We start from the raw sequence: 17,308 nt of genomic DNA, 5'->3' as shown, positions 1-17,308 counted from the left end.
ATAGTATGATTAGAAGAAAACTTGACATTTTGCTTTCAGAAAGTCAAGACTGATTTATTTTAATAAGAAATAAACTTCCATGCTCTCACACATCTTTTGTCGGGATGTCAAAAATTTCTCCATTTCTGTAATATCTAATTTTCCCCTTTTCTTTTCTTAATGTCAGCCCAAACATTCAATGTCTAGATTTGCTTCAAGGCAAATTTCATCAAATAGTTCTTCAAACTTATGTAACAAGTGGATTTCTTATCCATTGTGAGAGAGCTTTTCTTTCATTCTATCCCTCCCTCCCTCCCTCTATCTCATCTCTGCTTCTGATATTCATGCCTGTTGCCTGAAGTTAGATTATCAAAAACACTGCCTCACTTGCTGCTATCACTAAAAATATTAAACGTATATTTGTTAGCCTGGGGCTCTGTCTAGTTTACATTTCCTTCTAATCCTCTGATGTTTTATGTCTCCTGAGGATGGGTTGTTAAAAAGAATTTGAGATTATGGATTACGGATAGAATATGCCCCATATGAATATCATTTGTGACAGTTAACTTTCTTCCCTTATAGCTACTTTACAGAATTAAATAAAAATAATTATATGAATCTCTATTAAATTTGACATATTATTTGATGTTTTGCTCTGTCTAAATAATGGTATACTAGCTAACACAGTGAAATTATATTTATTGCTTTGCTAAAAATGAGACTCTTTAAAAATAGACATTATATTTTAAATATTATATTTGAAATATTTTGGCCATTTCTAAAATAAAATCCAATCCAATATTTTGGTTGTAATTCAGCCTTCCTTATAAAAAATTTTGCAATATTGATTACACATAGGGGATTTGGCCTGAGATTCCATTAATAATATTGTTTATATTTTCTATAACTTATTTCTAAATAGTTAATTTACTCATGTACAATTAATTACTTCATTCATTTTGAAATATATAGAAAATATTATGTCAAATTCTCTTACTATCATATTATTTTTATTTCTGCTTATATTTCTAAAAGTTGCCTGCCAGAAATTTGATGTGATCTCTCATGTCATATAGTTTCATGACATTTTAAACTGATTTTTGACTAATTTTGTAATCCTTCTATTGATAAGATTTTACACCATTAATATTAATGATTTTCCGCCATTAATATTAAAACAAATATTTCAATTGCTTACATATGTTTCTTAAAATATTTATACCATTTCCTAAAATATTTATACCAGTGCTTAAATTTTTTACATCCTGAGCCATTTTATGTTTTCTGTGTTTATGGAAAATTGTATTGGTTTTACATTCCAGTCCTAGATGTGTAACAGTACCAATTATATATTAATGTTTACCAGTACCATTCTTATTATTACAGATTTATGATTTTTATTTACACAATTTTTGGTATTTTTGTTTTTTGTTTTTTGCTGTGTTTGCATTGTTATTGAACATGTAGATTATGTTTATCTTTATCCCTTTTTTTGTGGAGGAAATCACTTTTGATACCTCTGATTTTTGCAAGGTATATTATCTTGAAGAATATATTTTCTCTCTATAATTGTATTATGGTGCTTATTTTTTATAAGATAATTTCTCAGACAGGAGGATTCTTTATATACTTTTTCTGTCAAGTCACAGTATGTCTTTTCTGTAACTAATTCAGACACAAACCTTTAATCATTTTCTTGTTCTCTAATATAACATTTCAAAAACATAATTGAAAAAAATCAACACTTTTGAAAATAATAACACATACTTGTATAATTTTCAGAAGCAAAGGTTCAAGAAAAGATTCACCTTAATGGAATTCAGTACAATGTAATGAAAACTAAGGCTAGAAAGGAAGGGCAAGTTGAAATCTATAGAGATAACTGGGATTTAAATAAAAATTTAAAAAGGAATTTAATTTGCAAAACAGAATAAGCTGATTCTTTTTATTTTTCTGTTTTACTGGCCATTAGAGCACTGGAATCTCAGGTGAGAAAATGTGGGCTGCCAGATGTACCCACTATCCACGTGGCTCTTGAAACCTAGATGCACCATTGGCTTGAAGCTGGAGTCTGTACTCTCTATGTGCCCTTGTAACATCGGGACAGCCCAATCCTCACGAGACAAACACTGGAAGTAAATTGCTTCTATAATTACAGGTACCAACTAATCTTTCATTTGTGTATTTTATCAGAACACTTACTGGACAAAGTTCTTATTGATAAAAAATACAGTTTTAATTATATATATAGCACACCCCACCAAAGTGTTACAGGATATAGAAAGGGAAGATGGAGTTATCAAAATTGATTTTCATAGCTCTTCAGCTGTATTTTTGTAGGATATGGTGTACCCAATCATAATATCAATTGTCTTGCTCAATTTTGCTATAAAAAGTAGCTAAAATTTTATTTTAAATTTCTCCTTGATTTCTTAATTTGATGAATGATTCACCATTCTTTTTCCTATGCTATAACTCTCTGTACAGTAAAAGAGAGACACAAGGATGGAAAGAGGGAATTGGATATTGGTGACTGAGATCATTCTTGTGGGGATACCAACCACCAGAGCTCTTGGGGTCTCCTGTTCTTTATTTTTTCATTGGCTTACTTGGTGACAGTCCTTGGAAACAGCCTAATCATTATGCTGATTCTCATGGATTATAGGCTTCACTCACCCATGTGTTTCTTCCTCAGCAATCTCTCCTTCAGTGAAGTATTAACCACAACCTGTGCTGTTCCCAAGATGCTGGCAGGCTTCCTGTCAGAGAGAAAGAGCATATCCTTTGGTGGATGCTTCACCCAGTCTTATTTCTACTTCCTCTCTGGATGTACTGAGTTTATACTTTTTGCAGTCATGTCCTATGATCGTTATGTGGCTATTTGCTGCCCCCTTCAGTACCCAGCAATTATGACCAGCTCACTGTGTGTGCGTCTTGTTATCCTCTCCTGGGTGGGTGGTTTTCTCCTCATTCTCCCGTCCACTGTCCTTAAGGTGGGGCTGCCATACTGTGGCCCCAATGTGATTGATCACTTTTTCTGTGACAGTGCCCCCCTCCTCCACTTGGCCTGTGCTGACATCCACATCATTGAGCTGTTAGACTTCCTCAGCTCCCTTGTCCTGCTCATCAGCTCCCTCTCACTCACTGTGGTCTCCTATGTTTATGTCATCTCCACCATTCTGAAGATACCCTCAGGTCAAGGTCAACGCAAAGCCTTTGCTACATGTGTCTCTCACTTCATTGTGGTCTCCATGGGCTATGGGATCTCCATTTTTGTGTATGTCCACCTCTCCCAGAAGAGCAGCTTACATCTCAACAAGATCCTCTTTATCCTCTCTAGTGTTCTCACACCCCTCCTGAATCCCTTCATCTTAGGTCTACGGAATGAAACCATGAAAGATGCTCTGAAGGACAGCTTGGCCAAGGACCGGAACTTCCTCAAGGGGATGAGGTCCAAGTGACATGATCCGTGAGAGTCATTTTAATTCTGGGATCCTCAGTTGCATCCATGTTTCCAGCAAAGCCCCATGATGTATGTAAATTAACAAATAGTGTCTGCTATGAAAGTATTTTAACTTGATAACCAAATATACAGGTTTCATGTGTATGTTAGATTTTGAAGATTTTGTTACAATAATTAATATTTTCATTTATAAGTGCTAATAGAAGGTAATTATAATTTAATCTTACTCTTATTCAGGAATACCTAAATCATTTATAAAGACACATGGACTGCAACAATATATGATAATTGAAGAACAAATTAAAAAAAGAAGCAAATTTCAGATATGGATTTGACAAGGACAAAGAGGACAATATATTTCTCAAACCAGGAAATAATAATTTGATGACTGGTAATACTAGAAATTCTGCTTTAGAAAAAAATTGAGTTTATACAATATCCAGGAAGTTTTCTATACTTCTAGACTGCTGACTGAGATAGCAGAGAAATGGAAATTGAACATGAAGGTGGATTCATATGAATTTTCTAAACTGAGAAAGAGATGGAGACCAATGAGAGAAAGATGAGTAGCCCCAAAGGGAGACTTGTCACAATATGACATTCTTTACTCTCTGAATATTTATATTCCCCAAGTGGAAACATGTTGTGAGAAAAAAATATGAAGAAAATAGTGATTAAGTTAATTCACAGTTCAGATTTTTAAAGTGATAGATTTCCAGAAAAACAAACAAACAAAAAAGGTTAGCAAATCTCACTGAAATCATAACAAAGTTAACAGCATCTAGGCATATCCTAGTCAAGTTGCTATAAGCCTGCCTTAAAGATAAAATTTGCAAGTAACCACAGTAAGAAAGGGCACAATGAATACCGAGAGAAATGGCTAGATTGAGTTTCCATGAAAAACTGGCTGGCAGATAGCAAGAGAAAAATACACTTTATGGGGTGAAAAAAAAAAAAAAAACAAGACAAACTCAGGAATCCAAACATCCATATTCTTCAAAATTATGATAAAAAATTAAAAAAAAAAAAAAGAAAAAAGGGGCGCCTGGTGGCTCAGTTGGTTGGGCGTCCAACTTCGGCTCAGGTCATGATCTCGCGGTCCGTGAGTTCGAGCCCCGCGTTGGGCTCTGTGCTGACAGCTCAGAGCCTGGAGCCTGTTTCAGATTCTGTGTCTCCCTCTCTCTCTGACCTTCCCCCATTCACGCTGTCTCTCTCTGTCTCAAAAATGAATAAACGTTAAAAAAAATTTTTAATAAAAAAAACACAAAATTATGATAAAATAAGATTTCCCTGATTAAAATAAAACAAAGCAGAAATAATTTGTCACCAGTATATGTAGATGACAGGAAATATTAAAGGATATATTCAGACTGATGGGAAATTATTCCAAAAGGAAACATGGATTAATTAACTTGAGCAAAAAGCACCAAAACTGAAAGATTTTGGTTCCATTTTATCATGTCATCTAAAAAACAAGAAAGTAAGCATACACAAAATAGCATAAAATTCTCTAATGTGCAATAACAGAATTAATATACATGATAAAATTTGAATGATGATTATTATATTTGTGAAATAAACAATAGGAACAGAAAGTATCAGCAGGTTCAGGAAGTGAACACCTGAAATCTCATGTCTGTTTCAGAGGGAAGAAGCGGCAAGTAGGAAGTATGGATGTACAGTGACAGTATGTGGAAGAAAGGAAAAGGAACACTAAAATAATGTGCCATCAACCAGAAGAAGAAAAAATAGAAGAAGAAGAAAGAAAGAAAACAAAACAAAACAAAACAAAACAAAAGAAAAAGAAAGGAAACAAGAGGGCAGGAAAAGGATAAACTGAAGAACAACACCAATAGCAATCAGGAAGAAGGGACAATAATTTTTCAGGTAGATTTAAAATCTGAATCAGATATTTAATTAAATAAGAATAGACTTAAAGCCCCAACACCAAATAATGGCAGAAATTGTCAGACTGGATAAAGAAGAATTTGAATTACACTGTCTATAAATGATGTGTTATAAAGAGAGATACACATTAAAAAAAATAAAGGATATGGGGCGCCTGGGTGGCTCAGTCGGTTAAGCGTCCAACTTCAGCTCAGGTCACGATCTCGCGGTCCGTGAGTTCGAGCCCCGCGTCAGGCTCTGGGCTGATGGCTCAGAGCCTGGAGTCTGCTTCTGATTCTGTGTTTCCCTCTCTCTCTGCCCCTCCCCCGTTCATGCTCTGTCTCTCTCTGTCCCAAAAATAAATAAACGTTAAAAAAATAAAAATAAAAATAAATAAATAAATAATAAATAAAGGATAGAAAGGAGGTGCCGAGATGGCAGAGCAGCATGGAAGTTCTCTGTTTCTGTCAACCAAGAAATACAGCTAGATCAGCACCAAATCATTTTGCATACATAGAAAATTGAGAATTAACACAATATCTGCATAATTTGAGCCCTAGAACTTGGCAGGTATGTGGCACAGGTGAACTGGGGGAAAGATAAGACACAGAAAGTAGGGAGCTCTTTTTGTGGAGAGTAGACAGAGAAAGGAGGGGGAGGAGTACAGGAAAAAGACTCCCCCAAAAGTGGCTGCAGAGAAAGAGAAAGAATGGAAAGACCCACAAGTGACTGAACAAGAGAGGGAGAAAGGAGAAGGTTTCAATACCAGTAAGAATCTATAAACAGCGAAGAGCAGAGTTGGAAATTCTGCAGCTCAGTGGCTGGTGGTGCTCTGGTGGGGAGGAAGGGCGGATCCCCCGGAAGTAGGTAGCAAGGTCCAAGAGGTCTGCTAGCCACAAGGGGAGAAGTGGTTCCTGTGTTAGGAGGGAATTTGGTAGAATTTGCCTCCCCAGAGGCAAAGATCCTAGCAGACCCCAGAGAACAGTCATGTTTTCTGGTATTGGGACAAAGATGCCAGAGTGTGGTCAAACCTGGTACCAGCTGTGTGTTGCAATTTACCATAACCCCTGAACCTTTGTTGCTGTGCAACTGTAAGAAAACTTTCTGGGGCAAGACAACGTGTGGCTACAATATCTGAGGCTCTGCAGCAGCATGATCACACAAATGTTCCCAAGGGCAAGCCAATACCTGGCGTTGCTCAGCGAGACCCTCCCCCAGAGGGTCCCAGCCACAGGGTGTCAGAAATGAGGGGGTTGGAAACACAGCCCCATCTAAGATAAATGTCGGGAGGGAGGTACTGCCTGGCAAGCTGATGGCTTGGAAATGGACAGGGATAGTGTAGAAGCAGGGAGTGGACAGAAGCTGGAGACAATGAAGGGGTGCTTGATTGTCAGTAGGTGAGATTGCAATGTTCCTGTGCCAGAGATGGGGAAAGCTGTGTGCCACCGTTTTCACCTCTCCCATGCATGAGCATAGACGGACCTGCACATTCACAAAACGCAGATCCACCCCCATTAACTAAGCAGCAAGTGAAGTGAAGAACGGAACCATTACACAAAGCCCCTTCCAACTGCATCAACCAAGCCTTAGAGGACCACCACAAGTCTCTCCACCTGCATAGTGTATGGACAATAAAATGCTTCATAGTTTGACTTCTAGGGGAAATGGATGGAATTTCATTCGAATTTCATTCTGTTTTCTGGCCCATCTATTCGTTTCTTTTTGTTTTTCTTTTCTCTTATTCTTGGATACAAAAGGAGAAAAATATTTTTAATTTTTGTTTTCATAAAAATATTTTTATTTTTTTCTATATTTTTTTGTAATTTTTAAAATTTTATTTTACTTTCTTCATCTCATTTTATTCTATTTTATTGTATAAATCTTTGTAAATTTTGTAAATGTTTTCTTACTTTTTTTTTCTTTTCTCTCCCTTTCTTCTCTATCTATCAAGCTTCTTTTAGCAAACAGACCAAAACACACTTAGGATCTAGCTTCTTTTATGTGACTTTTTTGCTTTTCAAATTTTTAATTTTTTAAAAATTTTATTAGTCCATTTTCTTCTGTTAAAATGACAAAATGAAGGAATTCACCCAAAAAAAGAACAGGAATAAATGAAAGCCAGGGACTTAATCAAAATGCCAGAATTAGAATTTATAGCCAAGATAATAAGAATACTAGTCTGGGTTGAATAAAGCAGAAAAACGCTTTCTGTGGAGATAAAAAGAAGTAAAATCTAGTCAGGATGAAAATAAAAGTGCTGTAACTGAATTGCTGTCTTGATGATTACCACGGTGGCAAGGGTGGATGAAGCAGAGCAAGGAATCAGTGATATAGAACACAATATTATGGAAAATAATGAAGCATAAAAACAAGAGGGAAACTGAGGCAAAAGAGCACAATATAAGAATTGGATAACTCAGAATAAAAAGTGCATGAAAGCCAATTAAAATCATAACACCATAGCCCAAAATCTCTGGGAAGCAGCAAAGGCAGTCATAAGAGGGATGTTTATAGCAATTCAGGCCTTCCTGAAGAAGGAAGAAAGGTCTCAGATAAACAAAGTAACCTACACCTTAAAGAGCTGGAAAAAGTGCAGGAAATAAAACCCTAAACCAGCAAAAGATGGGAAATAATAAAGATTTGAGCAGAAATCAATGTTATCGATATAATTAAAAAACAAACAAACAAAAACAGAATACAGTAATGGAACCAGGAGCTGGTTCTTTGAATAAATTAGCAAAATTGATAACCCCCAGCAAGCCAGTTTGATCAAAAACAAAAGGACCCAAATAAATGAAATCAAGAATGAAAGAGGAGAAATCACAACCAACACTGCAGAAATGTGAACAATAATAAGAAAATATTATGCACAATTATATGCCAATAAACTGGTCAATCTGGAAGAAACAAACAAATTCCTAGAAACATAGACTACCAAAACTGAAATAGGAAGAAATAGAATATTTGAACTGACACATAACCAGTGAAGAAACTGAATTAGTAATCAAAAATCACCCAAAAACAAGAGTCCAGGGCCAGATGGCTGTCCAGGAGAATTTTTTATTGAATGAATTTTCATTCAAAAGGAATGAAGTTTTGTCATTTGTAACAATGTGGATGGAACTAAAGTCTATTATCCTAAGCAAAGTTAGTGAGTCAGAGAAAGACAAATATCATACGATTCATTCATATGTGGAACTTAAAAAACAAAACAGATGAACATAGGGGAAGGGAAGCAAAAATAATATAACAGGGAGGGGGACAAATATAATAGACTCTTAAATATAGAGAATAAACTCAGGGTTGCTGGAGGGGTTGTGGGTGGGAAGATGGGCTAAATGGACCAGGGGTATTAAGGAAGACATTTGTTGGGATGAACACTGGGTGTTATATGTAGGGGATGAATCACTGGATTCTACTCCTGCAATCAGTATTGCACTGTATGCTAAAAACTTGTATTTAGGTAAAAATAATAAATCAGTAATAAAATATACCTTAAAGAAGTAAAGCATAGAATAAAGAAATATACAATGGACATATTAAGCAATGGGAAAATGGAATAACCAGTGACGTTTAGCAAGTAAATTTCAAAGTGAAGACTATTGCAAGACATAATCAAGAGTATTACATAATGGAAAAAAGACACAGCTTCAAGAAAGACATAATATTCCAAATTATGTAACAGAACATCCAATTCAATAAAGCCAAGTATTTATAGAAGTGCAAGGAAAACTTGGCCACAAATCAAAGAGATTTTAAAATCCTCTTTCTAAGTGATTGATAAATGCTAAGTAATTATCAGTAAAAATATCAGTAAGAATATAGAATTTCCAAATACTGTCACAAAATTTCATTCAGTTAAACATTTAAACAACACACTATCTTCAGAACACAAGTTCAATGTGTAGAGAAGGAAAAATTCTGTGCCATCTTAGAGTCTCTGTCTGGACCGAAGAATTAAATTTACACAAAACCAGATTAACAGGAGAAAAGTGTACAAGTTTCATTAAGGTTTTACATATCCATGAAAGTCTTCACGAGGCAATGAAGACCCAAAGTTGTGACCAGAGCAGGAAATGTCATGTTTTTCAAAAGAGGGAGCAATGAATTTCTGAAGAATTTGCAAAGCAGAGGGGTTTGGGCTACAGGTAGAAATGATGAAGAATTAACAAGGTTTGTTTTTACAGCCTCGTCAATCCTAAATTCCCTGTCTCTGGTGATAAGGATGTCTTCCTCCTTGTATAGGAGGGCACATTTCACAGGGAGTTTTATCTCCTGCTTTCATAATAAAAAGGAGGGTTGTTAGAGCCTATAACAAAAAAGCAATCAACGTGCTAAAGTGGCATATATTGGAGTGAGATGCTCCGAATACCTTCGTACTCTCAGGAAGTGAATATGGAAAGTTCATCAAGACAGACAACAGGCTGGCCCATAAATCATTCTCAATATAGTTCAAAGGAAGGAAATCATATGAAGCATATTTTCTAATAATAGAGTTAAATTAGAATTCAATAAAAATAATGTTTATAAAAATCCCTCCCAAATTGGGAATTAAGTAACTATTTCTACGTAAACCTTGGGAATAAGAAAAAATAAAGAACAGAAATAGAAAATACCTTGAACGTATTTTAATATTGACAACAAAAGCACAACACAAAATTTGTGGCTTCTTCCTAATGCAGCACTTCATGGTGAAATTGTAACTTTAAATGCTTTCATCAGAATAACAGGTTGAAAATATGTAATGCCAATTTCCACATAACATAACCAGAAAGGCCATACTTTACTGAAAGTAGGTAACAGAAAATAGTAATATGGATAAACCTAACTAAAAGTTAAGTAGAAAATATATACAGAATACAAGAATTCAAGCCAAATAAATATTGGTTCTCTGAAAAAATAATAAAATATGTATGACCCTATTGAGTAAAAAAGAGAGAATTCACAAATTATCAATAGGGGTGCGTAGGTAGTGCAGTAATTTAAGCTTCTGACTCTGGTTTGGGCTAAGGTTATGATCAAACGGTTTTATGGGTTTGAGTCCTAAATAGGGCTCCACACTGACAAGTGTGGAGAGTGCTTGGGGTTCTCTCTCTCTCTCCCTCTCTCTCTTCCCCTCGCCCACTTATGCTGTCTCTTACTCTCTCAAAATAAGCAAACAAACAAAATAGAATGAAAAATAAAATATCACTGTGTATTCTATGGATTATAAGGGAAAATTACTAAATAATTTTAGTCCAATTACAAATTGAATTTCAGTACACTAAAACAGTGGCTGTTTATTTGGCCTGTAGATGTAGGAGTCCACTGGGTCCAAAGGCACTTCCCCCTGGGGGCTATCACACAGTCAGGCCATGACTGAGTCTGGGTCACATGACTGGCAAGATTGGTATCAGGGCTGAGAAGACTTGTACATGACACGTTTTCATGGACTGAACTTGAGGTAACTGAATATTTTTGTACAGTTTGTGGGGTCAGATGCCTTCTGGAGAATTTGCACATGAATGCCAAGACCACACTCACATTGCAGGTGGTGTTGTGTCCTGTACAAAAGACTGACTAGAATTTTCTACAAGTGGGGAAATTGGAAATGGAAACAATTAAGTTGTAACCAAGAAGTAATTCAAGTTGTTACCATAGAGATGATTGAGCCAATTCTTCTAACTTTTGCAGTAAAGTTCCTGAAGTGTTTTTACAAAACCACTCTCTTCTCTCCTACAGTCACAGGAACTATGTTGGCAGATACCACTTATCTTGGAGAATAAAATTGCTGATATGGGATATTTAAAGGACCATTTGTTCCCCAAGACCCAGGATAAATAAGAATTTTCAGAATTCTTAAAATCCAAGAAAATAAAACTAAGTAAGCCTTTGAGAACTGCTCACAGATGCCAGCATGGACTTAGGTCTCTTTCTGTCCACAAATTTGTACCTATGAGAACAGAAGTAGGCGCCATTTTCTGTGCATAACCTATGTTTCCCCTCCATTGTCCACAATTTGACTGAAGAGTAAAGTCCAAAGTCAAAACAAACAAGGTTGCAGTGGTCCTTGTTGGAGGCCCACAGGCCTGTGGCTTCCCTAAGTCTAACCCTGTGAGTAAGAGACACTCTACCTCCCAGCCCAGGCTTGTCTCCCTGTGCACCTGCTCTGTGCTGGGGCAGAGCCAGGTAATGGGTCCTGAGAATCTGGAGGGAGGCTGGCCTCTGGGTCTGGAAGCCAGGAGCCCCTTGTCTCAGTGAAGGTGCGGTACCAGGGATGCCCCTCCAGGCTGACCCCACCAGGGCCACCCCTCCTTCCCTGCCAGACTAGGCTCAGGCAGTTCTGCTTCTCACTCAAGCTCTGGACTCCCAGTCAGAAACCTGAAGTTCTTAGAGGTGCCAGAGCATCTTCTGTGGATGCAGGTGGGAAGAGGAGTGGGCTGTGACCTCTGCCCTGTGCTTGAGGGCTCACCCTGGGCTGAGTGGCAGTACTTGTTCTGGGCTGTCTGGTGGTGCTGTACTTGTCAGTAGTTATCCTCAGCACAGGCTCATGGGCTGCCCTCACTGGGACCTGTGCAAAATTGCCTGTGATGGTAGAAGACCTTCTTGGGTGTAAGTGGGACTGTGCAGGGTGTACCCCAGAAGGTGGACTGTAGCTGTGCTCTGTCCCTTAGCATCCTTCCCCTGTCATGGCCTCTTCCCTTCCCCACAGGTTGGAGCCTCCCCTTCTCCCTCTGTGTGCCTATGGTGCTGCGGAACCTGGATGGGCTGGGGGTGACCCTGTGGAGGCCAGTAGGCTCCCCATTCAGGTGGTACAGGCATGGAGTGTGGTGGGCACTCCCTGTTGGCCCCACTGTATACCACGTGGCCCTGATGGCATGGGAGCTTCGTGTCTGACCTTCCTGAAACTGGGCTTGGTGTTGCTGGGCCACACCTCTAACATACTTTCCTGCCTTTCCTGAGCCACCTGTTGCCTCCCTTCTTGTAGTCCTTCTTCCTGGGTCAAGAGCTCAGTGTCTACTGTCCTGATTTCTGGGCCTGGCGCAGGGCGTTGACCATCGGAAATGCCCTCCAGGCCCCATCAATAGGAACTCTGCCCCCCCCCCACACAGCTTTTCAGATGGTTTTCCAGTCAGAACCTTCTCCTGGGCATTGACTCTCCCCTGGTCACTTAGGCTGCTATCTTCCAGGTTCTGTTGCTGCTGTTTCAGTGGCCACCCTTCATACCACAGGTGTCAGAACCTGGCCTGCAGGGGGGATCCCTGGAGCAGAGAAGAAAGAGGAAGAGGTCAGTACACAGCAGTAGCCACAGAGGGCACACGGTTGTAAGTATCAATATTTTTTTTAATTGCTGAATGACATTTTGCTATACAGGGTTTATCATACTCTGTTTCTCCATTCTTTTCCTCATGATTATTTTGATTGGGTCTGATATGTGATTATTATAGAAAAAACTGGTATAAACATTTATGTACCAACTTTTTATTTATTTTCAAGTGTTTATTTTGAGAGGGGTGCAGGGAGAGAGAGAGGGACAGAGAATCCCAAGCAGGCTCTCAGCTGTCATCACAGAGCCCCACCCAGGCTCGAACTCAGGAACCCCTGAGATCATGACCTGAGCTGAAATCAAGAGTTGGGCATTTAACTGACTGCCCCACCCAGGCACCCCATACCAACTTTTTATAATCATATATTACTAATAAAATTACTAAATGTTTAGAAGTATAATTGCTGGGTCATAGGATAGGCACATGTTAGATTTTATGTTTGTACATTTTGCCTGAGTGATATATGTTTTTCTGTAACTTTCACCAGCTTTACTAAAATATTATTAATATAGCATATGTGACTTTAAGGTACATAACATGATTATTTGATAAACTTAATATATTGTGAAATCGTTACCACAGTAAGATTAACTGACACCTCTATTCTCTCAAATAATTGCCATTTTTATAGCAATAACATTTCAAATCAAATTTTTAAATAACTTTCAAGTACAGGTGTGCCTGGGTGGCTCAGTTGGTTAAGTGTCCAACTCTTGAATTCAGCTCAGGTCATGATGTCATGATTCGTGGGGTAGAGCTCTGAGTCAGACTCTGCACTGACAGAACAGAGCTTGCTTGCTATTCTCTATCCCTCTCTTCTGCCCCTCCCCAACCCCCCTCTCTGTCTCTCTCAAAATAAATTTAAAAAAATAAAAAATAAAAAACTTTCAAGTGCATAATACAGTATTGTTAATTATAGGTACCATTCTATACATTTGATCTCAAGACATTATGGCTCTTATAGGTGGAATTTTGTGCCACGTGACCAACATCTGCCTGCAGCCAACATTCTAATTTCTATTTCTGACTTAGAGATTTTATTTATTTTATTTCATTTTATTCATTTATTCATTTTTATTTTATTTTTTTAAATACTTGTTTTTGAGAGAGAGAGAGAGAGAGAGAGAGAGAGGCAGAGAGAGAGGATGACACAGAATCCAAAGCAGACTCCAGGCTCTCAGCTGTCAGCACAGAATCTGACCTGGGGCTCAAACCCACAAACCATAAGATCATGACCTGAGCTGAAGTTTAGTGCTTAACCAACTGAGCCACCCAGACCCCTATTTTATTTTATTTTTAATGTTTATTTATTTTTCAGAGATAGAGAGAGAGATAAAGAGAGAGAACCAGTGGGAGAAGAGCAGAGAGAGGGGGACAGAGGATCTGAAGTAGGGTCTACACTGAAAGCACAGAGCCCAATGAGGGGCTCAACCTAACGAACTATGAGATCACGACCTGAGCCAAAGTTGGACGACCAAGCCACTCAGGCAATCCCTGACTTCAGATTGTTTAGACTCCACATATAATAAGGGAGAACATATAGTTCTTTTTCTAACTTTTTCACTTATCACAATGCACTAAATAGTAATTCATGTTGTAAATGACAGAATCCCCTCCATTTTATGGATGAATAAGATTCTATTATATATTTCTATACAACATTTTCTTTATCCACTTATCCATCAGTGGAAACAGGTTGGAAACAGTGGAAACATGTTTCCATATCTTGGCTCTTGGGAATAATGCTCCAGTGAACATGGGGTGCACAAATCTCTTAATAATTATATCATTTCTTTGGATATATAACCAAAATGAGATTACTACACTACATGCTGGTTTCTATTTTTAATTTTCTTAAAGACTCTTCATGATGTTTTCCTTAGTGGCTGTAACAAGTTACATTCCCACCAACAGTGCACAAAGGTTCCTTTTTCTCCATATCTTAGCCAACACTTGTCATCTCTTGTCCTTTGAATAGTAGCCATTCTAACTGGTATGAAGTGATACGTTGTTGTGGTTTTGATTGTATTTCCTTGATGAGGAGTGTTTGGAGCCAAGGTCTTTGGGGACTGGACTGATCTAAGATGGGCTGGGGTTTCTGGCCATGGGAACTGGCTTGATGCCGGGGTGAGATAAAAGCATGGATCTGTGGTAGTTGGCCTGGTACTGGGCCCAGGTAGAGGCCTTAATTTGCCCAGGTGGAGCCCAGGTTAGCAGGGACTGCTTGGAGCCTGTGGTCACAGAAACCACCTGGGCTGCAGGAGCTAGACAGGGCCAGAGTGGGCCAGGAACCTGAGTTCATGGTGGCTGCCTGTGGATCACCAGAACTGCCTAAGTCTGCAGAAATCACCTGAGACCACTGGAGCTGATCTGTGCTGTGCACAGCCAGAAGCCTGTGTTAGCAGGAGCCTTCAGGGATCCACCTAGTGCCATGGGGTCATCTTGGTGCTGGGGCTGGCTAGAACAGGGGACGTGGTTGAATTGGGCTGTCACTTCACTCTCCTCCCCTGGGGAAGTCTATTTTCTTGCCCTGGTGCTGTCCAGGTATGTGGGAACAATGATAGAGGTAATGTAATTCTATCTTTCCTACCCTACTCAATGTATCTTTTCTTGTCTCTGTGCTTTATCCCAGAGCTCTAATTCCTTACTTGGAATTCTTGGCTCTTGTGAAGGTATTTTTGTGCCTGAATAGTTATTCAAATGGAAGTTTCCATGATATGGGGCAATGGGTTTTAGAAATTTCTATGCCACCTTTTTGTTAATGTCACTCTCCCTCATGATATATTGATCAATGTGTCCTGCCCCATTATATTTCCTTCCTTCATTTGTTGGAGATAAGTGTTCATGAATGTTCAGGTCTATGTCTACAGCCTTTCTTCTCCTTCATTTATTTACATTTAATGCCCAATCCGTAGTCTTCATTACTGGAGCAATGGAGTAAACCTCTACATCAGACAGTGTAAATCATCTAAATCTGATAGATTTCAATTAAATATTTTTCCACAATTCTTTCTATTATTCATACTCTTGTTTTTTTAAATAAATTTTATAATTACTTTGTTAATTTCTCCCAAAAATCATGCTTGAATGTGGTTAAGATTGAAGTAAATCTTATCCTTTGGGTTTTTAATTTCAGTTATTACATTATTGACGTCTGTATTTTTCTTTCTTTACCTTTGTATGGTTTTCATTTTTTTCAATACCTCAAATTTGTCTTCCAACTTCTCATTTTATCCATAGATATTTAAATCTATGTCAAATAACACTGGCATTTATTTTGAGGTTTATTTCCCCATTAGAATTGAAGATTTCTGGTTTTTTTTTTCTGTAGAAAACAAAACTCTTTTACTCTATCACCATTTCCTAGAAATGTACCTGGCATATGTTTTATGCTAAAAGTGTTAAGTAAATCAATGAGTAACAAGAAAAAGTTATATTTCTTAAATTCAATGTCACAAATTCATTTTTCTTTTTTAAGGACATTCAAGTCAATTTACATCATTTTTAATACGGACAAATTTCCATCCCACTGCTTGAAAATTTAATCAAATCATAAAGGCTGTTGTAGTTACTGGGATAGATAAATGGTGCCCTGAAAACACCAATGGTACGAATTCTTTGCTGTCTTAAATGTCCAAAATGTCTTAAATTGCAGAGCTCTCTGCTTGCCAAATGGAAGGATATCACCGTCTTGCAAACCAATCTCTCTGTGTCACATGTATACCATCCTACTCACAAGGGACACAAACACTAATTCATTAGCTCCAGTTCTCAAAATCCGGCACATTCTTGCTTTTTATTTCAGTAACTTTACAGTTGTCATAATTCTAAGGCAAGAAATATATTATTTTCTCATACTTGAAAAGTATGAACAAACAGATACTCAAAACCCTTTTAGCCACTGTGGATTTTGTATTGACATACTTTAGTGATACCACTGGAATACGTGCTCACATTGAAATAAAATTTACTTTACATCATCTTGTTGATTATGATCTGTTCTAATAGAATACAAAGCATAAGCCAAAACATTTGAAACCCTCCCTTGAATGATCCTAGTCTGGAAACACTTCTGCATAAGAAGATTTTGCTCCCATATGAATATAGTGCCACTAAAAATTCTTTTTGAAAATCTCTATTTTGAGTTTCTTCTCTTGTTGAGGTGATGGTGTTAACAGGTTTCATCAAAGATAACAGATTATTTCTCTCATTTGTTAGACTTTCTTTGTGATAATTTTTGTTTGTTTGTGTAGCTTTTTAAATCTGAAGATAACTAGCTCCTCTCAGTGTTCTGTTTGGAACTTTGTACATGCTAATACATTTCACTAAGTAAATTATATTCTCACTTGGAATTTGTCACCCTTGCCTAAATCAAACAGAAAACAAACAAACAGACAAATGCCAAAGAACTCATAATGGCATTTTTACCTATTTTTCAATTCCTCTTTGTGCAACAGAAAACTGGATAATTAAGAAAGAGAAAAAGGAAATATTAAAGTAGAAGAGAGGCCTGGATAATGTATATATTAAAATTGATAATGTACAAATAAGGGGACCTGTTTTTTTAAACACTTATTTATTTTTGAGGAGAGTTCAAGTGGGGGATGGGGAGATAGAGGAGGCAGAGGATCTGAAGTGGGCTCTGCACTGACAGCAGTGAGCCCATTGTGGG

The 17,308-nt window shown here is 37.7% G+C and overlaps 1 protein-coding gene across 1 annotated transcript; it reads left to right on the top strand.

Annotated features, from left to right (window-relative positions):
- The first annotated feature begins 2,834 nt into the window (after nucleotides 1-2,834).
- LOC109257121 (olfactory receptor 6J1-like) lies at nucleotides 2,835-3,440 on the top strand. Its single transcript, XM_019433092.2, has one exon. The coding sequence runs from the start codon at nucleotides 2,835-2,837 to the stop codon at nucleotides 3,438-3,440; it is 606 nt and encodes a 201-aa protein (XP_019288637.2).
- Nucleotides 3,441-17,308: the final 13,868 nt, after the last annotated feature.

Source organism: Panthera pardus, unplaced genomic scaffold, assembly GCF_024362965.1.
Source record: "Panthera pardus isolate Hobbes unplaced genomic scaffold, ASM2436296v1 HiC_scaffold_1, whole genome shotgun sequence".
Taxonomy (NCBI): domain Eukaryota; kingdom Metazoa; phylum Chordata; class Mammalia; order Carnivora; family Felidae; genus Panthera; species Panthera pardus.
The sequence above is the reverse complement of the archived record's forward strand: the minus strand, read 5'-3'. Positions and strand labels throughout refer to the sequence as shown.

Excerpts from the sequence above, each read along its gene's own strand:
- LOC109257121 (XM_019433092.2), top strand. The coding sequence starts at position 2,835 with ATGTCCTATGATCGTTATGTGGCTATTTGCTGCCCCCTTCAGTACCCA.